Source organism: Salvelinus namaycush, chromosome 34, assembly GCF_016432855.1.
Source record: "Salvelinus namaycush isolate Seneca chromosome 34, SaNama_1.0, whole genome shotgun sequence".
Classification (NCBI taxonomy): domain Eukaryota; kingdom Metazoa; phylum Chordata; class Actinopteri; order Salmoniformes; family Salmonidae; genus Salvelinus; species Salvelinus namaycush.
This window is the reverse complement of record NC_052340.1, coordinates 2,250,155-2,268,403: the sequence shown is the minus strand read 5'-3', so window position 1 is coordinate 2,268,403 and position 18,249 is coordinate 2,250,155. Positions and strand designations below refer to the sequence as shown.

The 18,249-nt window shown below is 42.9% G+C and overlaps 1 protein-coding gene across 6 annotated transcripts; it reads right to left on the bottom strand.

The window, feature by feature from the left end:
* Positions 1 to 1,080: 1,080 nt before the first annotated feature.
* Positions 1,081 to 17,119, bottom strand: LOC120028379. 6 transcript variants are annotated; one of them, XM_038973604.1, is made up of 4 exons: positions 5,927 to 6,069; positions 3,825 to 3,972; positions 1,457 to 2,346; positions 1,081 to 1,353 (listed from the first exon to the last, which is right to left on the bottom strand). In XM_038973604.1, the coding sequence occupies exons 3-4, from the start codon at positions 2,318 to 2,320 to the stop codon at positions 1,288 to 1,290; spliced, it is 930 nt and encodes a 309-aa protein (XP_038829532.1). In that variant the 5' UTR covers positions 2,321 to 2,346; positions 3,825 to 3,972; positions 5,927 to 6,069; the 3' UTR covers positions 1,081 to 1,287. The 6 variants fall into 6 exon arrangements, with proteins under 6 accessions (XP_038829532.1, XP_038829535.1, XP_038829536.1 ...); XM_038973607.1 differs by lacking the exons at positions 3,825 to 3,972; positions 5,927 to 6,069 and adding an exon at positions 2,865 to 3,818 and having other exon boundaries at positions 1,457 to 1,465; positions 1,604 to 2,326; XM_038973608.1 differs by lacking the exons at positions 3,825 to 3,972; positions 5,927 to 6,069 and adding an exon at positions 17,024 to 17,119 and having other exon boundaries at positions 1,457 to 2,059.
* Positions 17,120 to 18,249: the final 1,130 nt, after the last annotated feature.

Genomic DNA, 18,249 nt, shown 5'->3' with positions numbered 1-18,249 from the left:
TGGACTGATGAACATCAAGGCTTTTAGAGATACTTTTGTAACCCTTTCCAGCTTTATGCAAGTCAACTATTCTTAATCTTAGGTCTTCTGAGATCTCTTTTGTTTGAGGCATGGTTCACATCAGGCAATGCTTCTTGTGAATAGCAAACTCAAATCTTTAGTGTTTTTTTATAGGGCAAGGCAGTTCTAACCAACATCTCCAATCTCGTCTCATTGATTGAACTGCAGGTTAGCTGACTAACCTGGAGGACTGTGGGGGTCTCGGATGGTTCAGGGGCAGCTCTTTTTGGGAACTGTGGGGGTGGATCTTGGAGGGCTGGTGGCCTGGCGGTTGGGAGCTTGGGCCGGTGGCTGATGGATCGCTGGTTCGGGTCCCCGTTTTTGACCTTGTGGGAGATCTGTCGACGTGCCCTTGAGCATGATGTTGGTTGCCTCTGTGTGTTGCTCTGGATGGGAGTCTGTTAGATGACTAATGTGATGAAGTTATTGAGCAGCTTCACAGCAAGTATATTGTACGTTTTAAATATTCAATACAATTTTTTATATATATAAAAACTATTCCACAACAACTACCTAATAAACACAAATCTAAGTAAAGGTTTGCGTGTATCAGGTAGTTGTTGTGGAATTGTTAGTTCACTTGTTAGATATTGCTGCACAAGGCAATGACTCAAGGCTGCTGCCCACTGCAAATGTCAGTGTGGACGTAACTGCATTCACGTAAATGGTCTTTGGTCTGCTCTTGGTGAGTACACCAAGATCATTTGCCTGAATATACTTACTGTAACTTGACCCTACATTTGTACTCTTTTACCATTGTTTTATTTAAACTGCTTTTAAATTAGTCTGGTGGTGGGCAGTCTTATTTTATCAACAACCTTCTCTTTGATTGATAAGACTTAGCAACCCATATCAACATAGGGTGCTGAATGATAGTGTTTTAAAAGGAGCTTTAACTTCTCCAGATTTGTAACCCACAATTTTTATTATCAGATCACCACATTGGGTTTGATGTTGAGTCTTTTTTCTCATGTCAGAACCGTAAAGTTATCATAATATGAAAGTCACGTAGAATCTGTAGATCATTTAGAAAACTTTATTGAAAACATGATTAACAACATTAACCACCCCAGCCTTGATAAGTATGTTATGATCGCTCCCATTCGGGATATCCTGATGGATAGGATGTGTTTGTCTTTGGATCAGGCAACCAGGTTTTTCCCGCTGACTCTATAGGAAAAACAATTCGACAAAAGTCCTGGTTCACTTCTTCACCCGTTTGTCGTATTACTTTGTGAGCAGTTTTATGAGGTTGAAATACGTGGAGAAACATCCCCTGGTCATGGCAGTGTCCTATAAGCATAGAACAGAAACAAGACTTTAGAGGAGAGGTCATGGTACACTGGCACATAATAACAATACTTATTTATGACTGATGAGCCAGTGGTCATCTCACCTTCTCCACCTTGGTCTTCTCCTGGACCTTGGTCTTCTCCCCCTTTGCCTTGGTCTTCTTCTTGACCTTGTTGTTCTTAGTGGATCCAGTCTTGTTCCTCTTCCCAAAACAACATGCCAGCATCCTCCAGAAAGACATCTTCTTGGCCTTGGTCTTCTCCTGGACCTTGGTCTTCTCCCCCTTTGCCTTGGTCTTCTTCTTGACCTTGTTGTTCTTAGTGGATCTAGTCTTGTTCCTCTTCCCAAAACAACATACCAGCCTCCTCCAGAAAGACATCTTCTTGGGCGTTGAGGAAGCCTTGTCAACCATTACCACAGGCTTCTCCTCAGGAACTGGTTGGCCGATGAGGTCACAGTGAGGGTAGATGGAGTACGGCCATGACATGCCCACACTCTTAGAGATGGAGGACCGGCTCAGGGCCCTCTGAGGCTCACCCTTGGAGGCCCAGGCGGCTTTAGGGAGAGGTGGTGTCGGTGCGTCCAAATAGCTTATCTCGGGTTCATCCAGAACTTGGCTGATAGAAGCACTAAGCTCCACAACCTCTTGGCGGAGCAGCTGCATCTGTGTTAGGAGGTCTTCGGGGGAGAGGGGCCGTGTCCATATCTGTGTTGAAGTGTCCACTGGGCTTTGATCCACGACAGGCTGCATTAATGCAGTCAACTCGCCAAGCTCTTGGCGGAGCAGCTGCATCTGATTTAGGAGGTCTTCGGGGGAGAGGGGCCGTGTCCATATCTGTGTTGAAGTGTCCACTGGGCTTTGATCCACGACAGGCTGCACCTTCACCAGGAGGGCCTCAGGAGGGGAGGGGGGCTGTGGTGAACTATCGCCTGCACATGGCCATCCACAACTTGAGCTTCCATCCATGACAAGCTGAATTTATGGATGCAGATCTTTGATCACCCAATAAAAGAAAGACACTTGTTCAATAATAATTGCTTGAAAATAAACAAGTAGACTAGCTAATGACTTTTCAATATCACGAGAAGACACGGATAAGGAAACAATTAAGTAAAATACACTGGTAAGACGCAGGTAATGCTCGAAGTTGACAGCAACTGACGAAATGAATCCCTCCCGATTCTTCAACGATTTGTGACAGCTGCGTCATAATGACTAGGAATCCACAATAGTCCTAGAATATGTTGCGTAATATTCGGATTCGTACTAACCCAAGGAACAAAACCACATACTTGAATTACCTCTCATTATATTCTGGCTGTCACGAATGTGGTTCCTCTTTATGTAATTTAGCTCAGGTCAGTGTGTTATAATTGCTTGCTGACCGTAAAACCATGATCGCGTATTTCAAGGATACAGATTTAAAGAATACGCCTGCTAGATCGCGCTCTTGAAAACAATTACAAATTCACCAGTCTTAGTTGTTAATTCAACTTAATTTCCAGATTACCAACAAATCTGTGTCCATGATCGAGATGGCTCAAGTGTGCACTGCATTCACTACAGCTCTGGCGAGACCTCCCAATCACATCTCTGTGGCTGATCTTTGACAGGCCCAATCCCAACTGACACTCCTTTTGGCTCTGGTCAATAGTAGCCTTGTAAACGCCTGATCTCTCGAGTTTACACGAATGTTCGCTACACGGATATCTTCAGTGTTTCCCCTACCAGAGATATGAGGAGGAGGGGGGCTTTTGCCTTGTTCTTATGCTATCTGAGTGACTCAAACATTTTAACAAAATCAATTTGGTCCTGTCATGCCAAATATTATCGTCAGTTGCTTTATCAACGCTGTGATGATCATTAAGGCCTAAATGACATTGTCATCGTCGCTATGCCAACAAGGCTGATTTCCGCGACAATTTCGCTGTTTTAACAAGCTTTAAGCTAATAAAATGAAAGCATTAATTCGAGCTACTTTTGGGTACCTTGTTAACATTCGATTTCATGTTCGGTCTTAAACATTGCTACGTTTCGGAAAAGAACGTGTAATCTGCTTGACAACAGTTATTTACTTTACAGATCACGAAATCAGCTAATTTCCACTCCATTTATGTGCCAAATCGTTTGATAGCTTGTCTGGCTATCATGTTTTTATTTTAACCTACCCTTCCCTTATCTACACTGAAATAATATAATTTCAGTAGTCCCCCAATTATTATTTTTCTATCTCGCATAGCTCATTAGTACACCATTGTGTACTATGCAACATCTATTGTAGGTCCTAGAATACAACAATAACGTGGAGCAAATATCTACGATCGAAGGATAATTTACAACTAATAACATTACCTTGTGAAACAGCTGTGAAAACCAACCTGGCAATATTAAGATTGTAATACATAAACTTTGATCGTTTTTGGTCCAATTGTGTGATTCATTTATTTTCTAAGATTTTTTGACCACTCACATGGCAATCATAGACTAAAAAACTGCATTCTGGTGTTTGGAATATAGAGCTGGTTGGAGGTTCTGTCTGTCACTTGTTCTCAACAGACAGCCAGTCTCAGAAGGGGGGCTTGGAGAGGGAGACTGCAAAGTCCAGGCACTGCTGCTCTCTGTTCAAATCAAATTTTATTGGTCACATACACATGGTTAGCAGATGTTAATGTGAGTGTAGCAAAATTCTTGCGCTACTAGTTCCAACAGTGCAGTAATATCTAACAAGTAATTGAACAATTCCACAACAACTACCTAATACACACAAATCTAAAGGGATGGAATAAGAAAATGTACATATAAATACAGTTGAAGTCAGAAGTTTACATACACTTAGGTTGGAGTCATTAAAACTCATTTTTCAACCACTCCACAAATGTCTTGTTAACAAACTATAGTTTTGGCAAGTCAGTTAGGACATCTACTTTGTGCATGACACAAGTAATTTTTCCAACAATTGTTTACATACAGATTATTTCACACTGTATCACAATTCCAGTGGGTCAGAAGTTTACATACACTAAGTTGACTGTGCCTTTAAACAGCTTGGAAAATTCCAGAAAATGATGTAATGGCTTTAGAAGCTTCTGATAGGCTAATTGACATAATTTTAGTCAATTGGAGGTGTACCTGTATTTCAAGGCCTACCTTCAAACTCAGTGCCTCTTTGCTTGACATCATGGGAAAATCAAAAGAAGTCAGCCAAGATCTCAGAAAATAAATTGTAGACCCCCACAAGTCTGGTTCATCCTTGGGAGCAATTTCCAAATGCCTGAAGGTACCACGTTCATCTGTACAAACAATAGTACGCAAGTATAAACACCATGGGACAACGCAGCCGTCCTACCGCTCAGGAAGGAGACGTTTTCTGTCTCCTCGAGATGAACGTACTTTGGTGAGAAAAGTGCAAATCAATCCCAGAACAACAGCAAAGGACCTTGTGAAGATGCTGGAGGAAACAGGTACAAAAGTATCTATAGCCACAGTAAAGCGAGTCCTATATCGACATAAGCTGAAAGGCCGCTCAGCAAGGAAGAAGCCACTGCTCCAAAACCACCATAAAAAAGCAAGACTACGGTTTGCAACTGCACATGGGGACAAAGATCGTACTTTTTGGAGAAATGTCTTCTGATCTGATGAAACAAAAATAGAACTGTTTGGCCATAATGACCATCGTTATGTTTGGAGGAAACAGGGGGAGGCTTGCTAGCCGAGGAACATTGAAGCATATATTGAAACATCTCAAGACATCAGTCAGGAAGTTGAAGGTTGGTCGCAAATGGTTCATCCAAATGGACAATGACCCCAAGCATACTTCCAAAGTTGTGGCAAAATGGCTTAAGGTCAGCAAAGTCAAGGTATTGGAGTGGCCATCACAAAGCCCTGACCTCAATCCTATACAAAATTTGTGGTCAGAACTGAAAAAGCGTGTGCGAGCAAGGAGGCCTACAAACCTGACTCAGTTACACCAGCTCTGTCAGGAGGAATGGGCCAGAATTCACCCAACTTATTGTGGGAAGCTTGTGGAAGGCTACCCAAAACGTTTAACCCAACAATTTAAAGGCAATGCTACCAAATACTAATTGAGTGTATGTTAACTTCTGACCCACAGTGAATGTGATGAAAAATATAAAAACTGAAATAAATCATTCTCTCTACTATTATTCTGACATTTCACATTCCTAAAATAAAGTGGTGATCCTAACTGACCTAAGACAGGGAATTTTTTACTAGGATTAAATGTCAGGAATTGTGAAAAACTGAGTTTAAATGTATTTGGCTAAGGAGTATGTAAACTTCCGACTTCAACTGTATATGGATGAGCATTGATCGAGCGGCATAGGCAAGATGCAACAGATGGCATAAAATACAGTATATACAAATATGAGATGAGTAATGTCAGATATGTAAACATTATTAAAGTGGCACTATTAAAGTGACGACTGATTAATTTATGAAAGTGGCCAATGATTTCGAGTCTGTGTTAGTGATGGCTGTTTAACAGTCTGATGGCCTTGCGATAGAAGCTGTTTTTCAGTCTCTCGGTCCCAGCTTTGATGCACCTGTACTGACCTCGCTTTCTGGATGGTTGCGGAGTGAACATGCAGTGGCTCCGGTGGTTGTTGTCCTTGATGATCTTTTTGGCCTTCCTGTGACATCGGGTGCTGTAGGTGTCCTAGAGGGCAGATGGTTTGCCCCCAGTGATGCGTTGTGCAGACCGCACCACCCTCTGGAGAGCCTTGCGGTTGTGCGCGGTGCAGTTGCCTTACCAGGCGGTGATACAGCCCGACAGGATGCTCTCAATTGTGCATCTGTAAAAGTTTGTGAGGGTTTTAGGTGACAGAAGCCAAATTTCTTACAGCCTCCTGAGGTTGAAGAGGAGCTGTTGTGCCTTCACCACACCGTCTGTGTGGGTGGACCATTTCAGTTTGTCTGTGATGTGTACGCCAAGGAACTTAAACTTTCCACCTTCTCCACCGCTGTCCCGTCAATGTGGATAGGGGGGTGCTCCCTCTGATGTTTCCTGAAGTCCACGATCATTTCCTTTGTTTTGTTGACGTTGAGTGAGAGGTTTTTTTCCTGAGTGCCCTCACCTCCTCCCTGTAGGATGTCTTGTCGTTGTTGGTAATCCAGCCCACTACTGTTGTGTCGTCTGCAAACTTGATGATTGAGATGGAGGCGTGCATGGCCACGCAGTCATGGGTGAACAGGGAGTACAGGAGGGGGCTGAGCACACACCCTTGTGGGGCCCCGGTGTTGAGGATCAGCGAAGTGGAGATGTTGTTTCCTACCTTCACCACCTGGGGGCGACCCATCAGAAAGTCCAGGACCCAATTACACAGGGCGGGGTTGAGACCCAGGGCCTCAAGCTTAATGATGAGCTTGGAGGGAACTATGATGTTGAATAATGAGCTGTAGTCAATGAACAGCATTCTTACATTCTGTACATCCTCTTGTACAGATGGGATAGGGCAGTGTGCAGTGTGATTGCATCGTCTTTGGAACTATTGAGGCGGTATGCAAATTGAAGTGGGTCTAGGGTGGCAGGTAAGGTGGAGGTGATATGATCCTTGACTAGTCTCTCAGAGCACTTCATGATGACTGAAGTGAGTGCTACGGGACGGTAGTCATTTAGTTCAGTTATCTTTGCCTTCTTGGGTACAGGAACAATGGTGGCCATCTTGAAGCATGTGGGGACAGCAGACTGGAATATGGAGAGATTGAATATGCCCGTAAACACATTTAAATGTCTTACTCACGTCGGCCACAAAGAAGGGGGGGGCACACAGTCCTTGGTAGCGGGCCGCATAACAACAACAGTAGCTGTAGATGATGTCATGAAAAGTTGGAGGGTGGTTGGTAATGGAGGACAGGAGCAGAGTTAAAGGGAACAGGGTAGGAGACAGATGTAAACAAGCACATACACAGGTTACACTTTACTGTGAGAAAATTTGATGGATTAGTGCAGTGTTATAAATGGGAGATAGTGGCAAGAAAAAGTAAGTGCCTTTGGAATTACCCGGATTTCTGCATAAATTGGTCATCAAATTTGATCTGATCTTCATCTAGGTCACAAAAATAGACAAACATAGTGTGCTTAAACTAATAACACACAAATTATTGCATTTTTCTACTCTACATTGAATACATAATTGAAAAACATTCAGTGTAGGTTGGAAAAAGTATGTGAACCTCTAGGTTAATGACTAACCTGGAGTCCAATCAATGAGACAAGATTGGAGATGTTGGTTAGAGCTGCCTTGCCCTATAAAAAAAAACACTCATAATTTCAGTTTGCTATTCACAAGAAGCATTGCCTGATGTGAACCATGCCTCGAACAAAGACCTCAGAAGACCTAAGATTAAGAATTGTTGACTTGCATAAAGCTGGAAAGGGCTAAAAGTATGCAGATTTTCATATTTGTTAGGATACTGACACACACACTATAATAATATAGCCCGGACTATTTGCATTGTGTGCCCCCAACCCCTCTTTTACTTTTAAGCTGCTGCTACTCTCTGTTTATCATATATGCATAGTCACTTTAACCATATCTACATGTACATACTACCTCAATTAGCCCGACTAACCAGTGCCTGTATATAGACTCGCTACTGTTATTTTTATTTCTTTACTTACCTAATGCCTATTTTTTTTTTTTTTAATTGCACTATTGGTTAGAGCCTGTAAGTAAGCATTTCACTGTAAGGTCTACTTCACCTGTTGTTTTCAGCGCACGTGACAAATAAACTTTGATTTGACTGAACTCTGCAAAATTTGAATTGGGACACTTACCGATCATGTGCCATGGTGAAACTACTTTGATGGGCTTCAACTCCGGCGCCAGTCTTTGCCCTCTCAAACTTCTGTCAGGCTAGACAAGGTACCGACCTTTTTTAAGCTAAACGTAACACATTTAAACATTGTGTGCTCTCTGATATGACGTTCATTGAAATCATAACTTCAGATATAATAGAACGTGATTGATAAACAAAAGGTTATTTCACTTGCCCAGCTGTCCACCTCCTTGACAATTCCACGTCAGAAGAAGCGTAGGTTGATTTTGGCAATCATGCGCTTCACTCCGAAATACTTAGATTGACCAGTTGGTCAATAGACTTAAGGACATTACAATATATGTGATTTTACAGCAGAAATACCAACACCGTCATATCAGCAAACATTTCTAAAAAACAGTTTTTGCTTTGTCATTATGGGGTATTGTGTGTAGCTTGATGAAGGGAAAAAATTTATTTAATCAATTTTAGAATAAGGCTGTAACGTAACAAAATGTGTTAAAAGTCAAAAGGTCTGAATACTTCCCGAATGCACTGTATGTATTGAATAATGGCACAATAATTTGGGCTTCTTTGGGCTTGGGCTCATTAAATGTCTTTAATGTAGGGCTCATCAGGCTCAGGTAGCATCAGGCTTGAATTTTAGATCAAAGCTCTAATCAAATCCAGACATAGGCCTAATTATATGCTTTTGAATGACACCAGGTTCCCTGGGAGAAAAGTGATTTATTCTCGGGATGGAACATTTGTAAAATACCGGGAAAAATAATCAACCCTACTCTGCATGCATAGCCTACAGTACATGCTTTTATGTAGAGCAAATGGAGTAGCTGTTTGCACTGGAGGTTTTCACTCCCTCCTGGCATGTGTAAGATAGGTTTCCACAGGTTGATGTTGCTGTTGTATGATAAGTCCCATCCATCCTCCTGCAGGCATTTATGCAGGAATGTCTCTGTGGCTATGATACAGTCCTACCTGGATCCAACAAAATGTAGTCTTGTTGGCATGCTAATTCTAGATGCCTTTTTCTGTTTGATATCTGGAGGAGAATCAACCCACCCCCCTGGAAACTATTGTATTTTCATATTCCTTTTTCTCCCCAATTTGGGACAAGAACATCCCTGCCGGCCAAACCCTCCCCTAACCCGGACAACGCTGGGCCAAATATGCACCGCCCCATGTGTCTCCCGGTCGTGGCCGGCTGCGACTGAGCCTGGACTCGAACCAGGATCTCTAGTGGCACAGCTAGCACTGTGATCAGTGGAGGCTGGTGACTTGAAAAACTGAGAAGGCCCACGGTATAGACATACGGAGACGTCAAAGCGTGTTTCAAACATCGTCAGAGTAATTGTTTTAACCTAAAGCATTTAATAAAGATTTCTAGTACAATATTATGGGGAATGAGAAAGAGAGGGCTACATACACCGTTTTGGGAAGGGATCACAGCAGTGATTGAATGAGGGTATGAGGCATGAATTGAGGTCTTCAGTGGCTTGACTTCAGTGCAGGACAGGAGATGACTGGGAAGACAAAAAACAATAACACAACACACTACACTGTTAGACAAAAGAGCTAAGAATGAGTTAGTCCAAGCAAGGAGTAAAATCATTGATGTGTAATGTGATTGACTATACATACAGTAATGAGAGAAAATTGATAGGGGTACTCACAGTGCTTGGAGAGGAAACATTAAATGTAACAGTGGATGAGCGGGAACATGAGACGTGGCTTCAGTTCATGTCAGGAGAGAGTTGACAATCATAGTGGAGTGGTCACTTCTTAAATCAGGGAACAGGAAGGGACTTAGATGGAATGTATCTGCTATTTGTATTTCCATTACAGCTGCGCCATTGTAGGTTTGAACAACAAGTTTGTCCATGAAGTTAAACAAAGACTGCGCATCTCGCTCACTTGACACATCAAAGTAGCCCAAGAAAGTTCCTGAATAAAGCCCTGATCATCCACATACCTGACGATAACTGACAACAGCAAGCAGACTGGTGGCAACCAGGGTTGGGGGGCAATTTTTTACCCACTGGGGCCTGGAGTTTTTCCTTATCTGTTAACCTATCCAGGAGAACTCTGGACCTTAAGGTCCCTAATCAGGTCTCATATGAATTATATTTAGAGGAGAGTAGGTGGGGGATTTCCTCTACCCAGAGACAACAATTGATAGACAATAGAACTCAAAGGGCTGAGCTTGCATCATGCAGGCCTATGCAACTGCAGGCCTTATAAAAATTTACTTACATCTGTCATCACTATTATGATGATTCATTCCAGTTAATAATTTGATTGAAAACGTATAGGCAGCCTAGCCAGCCCAATTTTGAATATAAACCACATTTGATCACATTCACATTTTCTCCTGACACACAAATGGACTGTAAATACATAACGCTACCAATTAATTACCCTGGCCAAATGGACAGCGCACATAGTAGGCTGTATGCATCTGCTCTTATTAGTAGCCTACAGTTGATCAGACTGAAAAATGGTCTAGTTTTCATCCCATACAGCAAGTCAAATCTCGAATGTTTAGGTGTGGTCTAGGCTGCTGCAACATTTATTTAATACGTTTTTGCTTGTGTCTGTCTGTCCGGAGTGATGTTTTATCATCTTTGCTAAATAAATACCGGAGGAAAGTGGAAAGCCTACTTGAGCGCGCTGCGTCAACCTCTCTTTAATCTAACTTTTAATGGGATGATGCGATGGAAGCTATCAAACCATTCTGAATGATCCCAGAAAAGACTGAAAGTTCCATATGTTTAGCAAGTAAAGCATCGAAACGTGCAATTACTGCTACAAGCTCCTTGTGGTTGCACTTGTTAGTTAGCGGAACATTCTCTCTCGTTGTGCCCTCTAATTTTTGCATGCCCAAAAACGCAGTGGTGTTGATAAACCAATTGAGAATATCCCTGTTTCTTCTTACTATCTCGTTGTGTTACGCATTTTGAATACGCAGACCTTCGTCATGGGACACGGCGATTCAGACAGTTAGCAGGCCGATGCTAACAGTTAGTAGGCCGGGGCTAATCAAGCTTAGCAGTTAGCATACCGGGGATGCCAAACTAGCAGTTAGCAAGCAAGCAGTTACCAGGGGTTAGCAGTTAGCAGACCGGGGCTAGCAAGTTAGCCTTTGGGGGACGTCGCGATGGGGGTACGTCTGTTTTTGCCTCCGTGCTGTGACATCGATAGACCAGTCGTGGAATTAATAGGGTTCCGGGTAGCTCTAGGTAGCTAGCAGGTTAGCAGAATGGGCCTTCAGCGGGCGTCGCGCTTGAGGGGCCTGTTGGAGTCCTCGGTCAGATTATGTCGGTATTCCAGTCGTAGAGGATCGGCGAGGGTTCCGTGCCCCGTACAGGCAGTAGAAGGTGTAATATTCATATGTGTAAACATACTGAATTATAATTGGATGCATTTTACCGCCATATCATACTGTGCTATGATTGGTTAAGACCACCCAAATGGTTAGGCCATGGTCAGTTTGATCCTGGTTGGCGATATGTGAACATGCCAGTTATAGCTAGCTAATAAAGAGCTATGTCAAGAAATATCCTGTAGTACTGCATTTTATTATTTTGTACAAAGTGTACAAAACAAGACATGGTGTCAGAGTAAAAGGTCTTACAAGATGGATTTTTCTGGAGTTCCTTCACCTCGAATGGACTTGGGAGTCTACAAATTTACCCGATGCATGGCGTAAATTCAAACAGCATGTGGAGTTAATGTTCACGGGTCCTCTGAAGGACAGAGGAGAAGAGGGAAAATGCAGCTACTTGCTCCTCTGGATCGGTGAAAAAGGGAGAGATATTTACAACACATGGACACTTACCGAGGCTGAATCAAAGGTACTGAAAACATACTACGATCGTTTTGAAGCATATGTTGTGCCGAAGACCAATACGATATTCGCTAGGTACAAATTCCATGAGAAAGTACAGGGAGCTCGCGAGTCTTTTGAACAGTTTGTGACAGAGCTGCGTCTGCTTGTGAAAGACGGTGATTATGCAAACAAGGATGAGATGGTCAGGGACCGTATTGTATATTTGGAATACACTCACCGCGAGTGAGAGAGAAACTTTTGAATGTTGGGTCTGAGGTAACGCTGGACAAAGCCATCGTCATAGCCAGATCTCACGAGCTAGCACAGGCTCAGATGAAAACCATTTCGCGCGGTAGCACGAGCGCATCACGTGAACAAGCAGTGCACGCAGTCAGGCAGACATCAAAGCACACCTCCGGTGCACAGAGAGCGCGTTTTAGAACGGAGAGAGACATAACTCCAAAACAGAGCGACACAGACTCAAAACATGTGGATATTGTGGATACAAAGTGCATGGCGAACAAGGAAATTGCCCAGCTAAAGGCAAACAGTGTACTAAATGTGGAAAATGGAATCACTTTGCAAAAGTGTGCAGAGCTTACCGTGGAAAAACAGTACACACAGCGAGTGAAGATGAAATGTCAATCAAAGAGTCAAACGCAGATGAACTGTTTATTGATTCAGTGACACAGAAAAGTCAAATATCAGAGACAGAGCAAGCCTTTGCTGACATTGAGATAGGAACACAAGGCACGAAGCTAAAGTTCAAACTAGACACTGGTGCACAAGTAAACATTATTCCTCTGAATAAGTACCGCAGCTTGACATCTGAGTGCGAGCTACAGCCCACCACGCGCAGACTGACTGGTTATGGTGGTGAACAGCTCCCAGTAAAAGGCACATGCACTTTCAAATGCAAATACAAGGAAAGTGACATGATGTTGGACTTTTATGTTGTTGACACTAGAGCACCTGTAGTGCTAGGTCTTAAAGCATGTTTAGCTATGGACCTCATCAAGCTAGTTTTATCAGTGACAGCACCAGTAGAGACAGACAATGTACTGGAGGAGTTTGCTGATGGTTTTACAGGAATAGGATTATTCCCAGGAGAATTTCCCTAGTTTAATATTGCCTGCTAACATTAATTTCTTTTAACTAAATATACAGGTTTAATTTTTTTTTTTTAATACTTCTGTGTATTGATTTTAAGAAAGGCATTGATGTTTATTGCTAGGTACATTCATGCAATGATTGTGCTTTTTTTCCCGCAAATGCGCATTTGTTAAATCATCCCCCGTTCGGCGAAGTTGGCTGTCTTTGTTAGGAAGAAATGGTCTTCACACAGTTCGCAACGAGCCAGGCTGCCCAAACTGCTGCGTATACCCTGACTGTTGCACAGAACGCAAGAGAAGTGACACAATTTCCCTAGTTAAAATAAATTAATGTTAGCAGGCAATATTAACTAAATATGCAGGTTTAAAAATATATACTTCTGAATTGATTTTAAGAAAGGCGTTGAGGTCAGGTACACATTGGTGCAACGAAAGTGCTTTTTTCGCGAATGCGCTTGTTAAATCACCCGTTTGGCGTAGTAGGCTGTGATTCAATGATAAATTGACAGGCATCGATTATATGCAACGCAGGACAAGCTAGATAAACTAGTAATATCATCAACCATTTGTAGTTAACTAGTGATTATGTTTAGATTGATTGTTTTTTTATAAGATACGTTTAATGCTAGCTAGCACCTTACCTTGGCTCCTTGCTGCACTCGCATAACAGGTAGCCAGCCTGCCACGCAGTCTCCTCGTGGAGTGCAATGTAATCGTCCATGATCGTGTCCAAAAATGCCGATTACAGATTGTTATGAAAACTTGAAATCGGCCCTAATTAAATCGGCCATTCCGATTAATTGGTCGACCTCTAGTGTAAACATTCACAGTGCAGGGTGGAAAAAGTATGTGAAACCTTAGATTTAATAACTGGTTGACCCTCCTTTGGCAGCAATAACCTCAACCAAACGTTTTCTGTAGTTGTGGATCAGACCTGCACAACGGTCAGGAGGAAATTTGAACCATTCTTCTTTACAAAACTGTTTCAGTTCAGCAATATTCTTGGGATGTCTGGTGTGAACTGCTCTCTTGAGGTCATGCCACAGCATCTCAATCGGGTTGAGGTCAGGACTGACTGGGCCACTCCAGAAGGTGTATTTTCTTCTGTTGAAGCCATTCTGTTGTTGATTTACTTCTGTGTTTTGGGTCATTGTCCTTTTGCATCGCCCAACTTCTGTTGCGCTTCAATTGGCGGACAGATAGCCTTACATTCTCCTGCAAAATGTCTTGATAAACTTGAATTCATTTTTTCCATTGATGATAGCAAGCTGTCCAGGCCCTGAGAAAGCAAAGCAGACCCAAACCATGATGCTCCCTCCACCATACTTTACAGTTGGGATGAGGTTTTGATGCTGGTGTTCTGTGCCTTTTTTTCTCCACACAGTGTTCTTCCAAACAACTCAACTTGAGTTTCGTCTACCTACAGAACATTTTGCCAGTAGCGCTGTAAAACATCCAGTTGCACTTTTGCAAACTTCAGACATGCCGCAATGTTTTTTTTGGACGGAGTAGCTTCTTCCGTGGTGTTCTCCCATGAACACCATTCTTGTTTAGTGTTTTACATATCGTAGACTCGTCAACAGAGATGTTAGCATGTTCCAGAGAGTTCTGTAAGTCTTTAGCTGACACGCTAAGATTCTTCTTAACCTCATTGAGCATTCTGCGCTGTGCTCTTGCAGTCATCCTTGCAGGACGGCCACTCCTAGGGAAAGTAGCAACAGTGCTGAACTTTCTCCATTTATAGACAATTTGTCTTAACGTGGACTGATGAACATCAAGGCTTTTAGAGATACTTTTGTAACCCTTTCCAGCTTTATGCAAGTCAACTATTCTTAATCTTAGGTCTTCTGAGATCTCTTTTGTTTGAGGCATGGTTCACATCAGGCAATGCTTTTTGTGAATAGCAAACTCGGATTTTTAGTGTTTTTTTTTTTATAGGGCAAGGCAGTTCTAACCAACATCTCTAATCTCGTCTCATTGATTGGACTCCAGGTTAGCTGACTAACCTGGAGGACTGTGGGGGGTCTCGGATGGTTGAGGGGCAGCTCTTTTTGGGAACTGTGGGGGTGGAACTTGGAGGGCTGGTGGCCTGGCGGTTAGGAGCTTGGGCCGGTGGCTGATGGATCGCTGGTTCGGGTCCCCGTTTTTGACCTTGTGGGAGATCTGTCGACGTGAGCATGATGTTGGTTGCCTCTGTGTGTTGCTCTGGATGGGAGTGTGTTAGATGACTAATGTGATGAAGTTATTGAGCGGCTTCACAGCAAGTATATTGTACGTTTTAAATATTCAATACCATTTTTTTTTTTTTATATATATATATAAAAACTATTCCACAACAACTACCTAATAAACACAAATCTAAGTAAAGGTTTGCGTGTATCAGGTAGTTGTTGTGGAATTGTTAGTTCACTTGTTAGATATTGCTACACAAGGCAATGACTCAAGGCTGCTGCCCACTGCAAATGTCAGTGTGGACGTAACTGCATTCATGTAAATGGTCTTTGGTCTGCTCTTGGTGAGTCCACCAAGATCATTTGCCTGAATATGCTTACTGTAACTTAACCCTACATTTGTACTGTTTTACCATTGTTTTATTTAAACTGCTTTTAAATTAGTCTGGTGGTGGGCAGTCTTATTTTATCAACAACCTTCTCTTTGATTGATAAGACTTAGCAACCCATATCAACATAGGGTGCTGAATGATAGTGTTTTAAAAGGAGCTTTAACTTCTCCAGATTTGTAACCCACAATTTTTATTATCAGATCACCACATTGGGTTTGATGTTGAGTCTTTTTTCTCATGTCAGAACCGTAAAGTTATCATAATATGAAAGTCACGTAGAATCTGTAGATCATTTATAAAACTTTATTGAAAACATGATTAACAACATTAACCACCCCAGCCTTGATAAGTATGTTATGATCGCTCCCATTCGGGATATCCTGATGGATAGGATGTGTTTGTCTTTGGATCAGGCAACCAGGTTTTTCCCGCTGACTCTATAGGAAAAACAATTCGATAAAAATCCTAGTTCACTTCTTCACCCGTTTGTTGTATTACTTTGTGAGCAGTTTTATGAGGTTGAAATACGTGGAGAAATATCCCCTGGTCATGGCAGTGTCCTATAAGCAGAGAACAGAAACAAGACTTTAGAGGAGAGGTCATGGTACACTGGCACATAATAACAATACTTATTTATGACTGATGAGCCAGTGGTCATCTCACCTTCTCCACCTTGGTCTTCTCCTGGACCTTGGTCTTCTCCACCTTTGCCTTGGTCTTCTTCTTGACCTTGTTGTTCTTAGTGGATCCAGTCTTGTTCCTCTTCCCAAAACAACATACCAGCCTCCTCCAGAAAGACATCTTCTTGGGCGTTGAGGAAGCCTTGTCAACCATTACCACAGGCTTCTCCTCAGGAACTGGTTGGCCGATGAGGTCACAGTGAGGGTAGATGGAGTACGGCCATGACATGCCCACACTCTTAGAGATGGAGGACCGGCTCAGGGCCCTCTGAGGCTCACCCTTGGAGGCCCAGGCGGCTTTAGGGAGAGGTGGTGTCGGTGCGTCCAAATAGCTTGTCTCGGGTTCATCCAGAACTTGGCTGATAGAAGCACTAAGCTCCACAACCTCTTGGCGGAGCAGCTGCATCTGTGTTAGGAGGTCTTCGGGGGAGAGGGGCCGTGTCCATATCTGTGTTAAGTGTCCACTGGGCTTTGATCCAGCAGGACAGGTTCAGTTAATGCAATCAGGTCGGCAACCCCTTGTTGGCGCAGGAAAGATCCAGGTGTGGGGGGGCGCTGTGGTGAAGCCTCCATAGCGTTGCTGCTTTGGTCCACGACAGGCTGCATTAATGCAGTCAACTCGCCAAGCTCTTGGCGGAGCAGCTGCATCTGTGTTAGGAGGGCTTCGGGGGAGAGGGGCCGTGTCCATATCTGTGTTGAAGTGTCCACTGGGCTTTGATCCAGCAGGACAGGTTCAGTTAATGCAATCAGGTCGGCAACCCCTTGTTGGCGCAGGAAAGATCCAGGTGTGGGGGGGGCGCTGTGGTGAAGCCTCCATATCGTTGCTGCTTTGGTCCACGACAGGCTGCACCTTCACCAGGAGGGCCTCAGGAGGGGAGGGGGGCTGTAGTGAACTATCGCCTGCACATGGACATCCACAACTTGAGCTTCCATCCATGACAAGCTGAATTTATGGATGCAGATCTTTGATCACCCAATAAAAGAAAGACACTTGTTCAATAACAATTGCTTGAAAAGAAACAAGTAGACTAGCTAATGACTTTTCAATATCACGAGAAGACACGGATAAGGAAACAATTAAGTAAAATACACTGGTAAGACGCAGGTAATGCTCGAAGTTGACAGCAACTGACGAAATGAATCCCTCCCGATTCTTCAACGATTTGTGACAGCTGCGTCATAATGACTAGGAATCCACAATAGTCCTAGAATATGTTGCGTAATATTCGGATTCGTACTAACCCAAGGAACAAAACCACATACTTGAATTACCTCTCATTATATTCTGGCTGCCACGAATGTGGTTCCTCTTTATGTAATTTAGCTCAGGTCAGTGTGTTATAATTGCTTGCTGAGCGTAAAACCATGATCGCGTATTTCAAGGATACAGATTTAAAGAATATGCCTGCTAGATCGCACTCTTGAAAACAATTACAAATTCACCAGTCTTAGTTTTTAATTCATCTTAATTTCCAGATTACCAAGAAATCTGTGTTCATGATCGAGATTGCTCAAGTGTGCACTGCATTCACTACAGCTCTGGCGAGACCTCCCAATCACATCTCTGTGGCTGCTCTTTGACAGGCCCAATCCCAACTGACACTCCTTTTGGCTCTGGTCAATAGTAGCCTTGTAAACGCCTGATCTCTCGAGTTAACACGAATGTTCGCTACACGGATATCTTCAGTGTTTCCCCTACCAGAGGTATGAGGAGGAGGGGGGCTTTTGCCTTGAGTGACTCAAAATCAATGGAGGCCTGTCATGCCAAATATTATCGTCAGTTGCTTTATCAATGCTGTGATGATCATTAAGGCCTAAATGACATTGTCATCGTCGCTATGCCAACAAGGCTGATTTCCGCGACAATTTCGCTGTTTTAACAAGCTTTAAGCTAATACAATGAAAACATTAATTCA

Coding starts and splice junctions, on each gene's coding strand:
- LOC120028379 (XM_038973603.1), bottom strand. Junction 1,354..1,456: donor AGAAGACCAAGGTGGAGAAG/GTGAGATGACCA, acceptor CTATGCTTATAG/GACACTGCCATGACCAGGGG.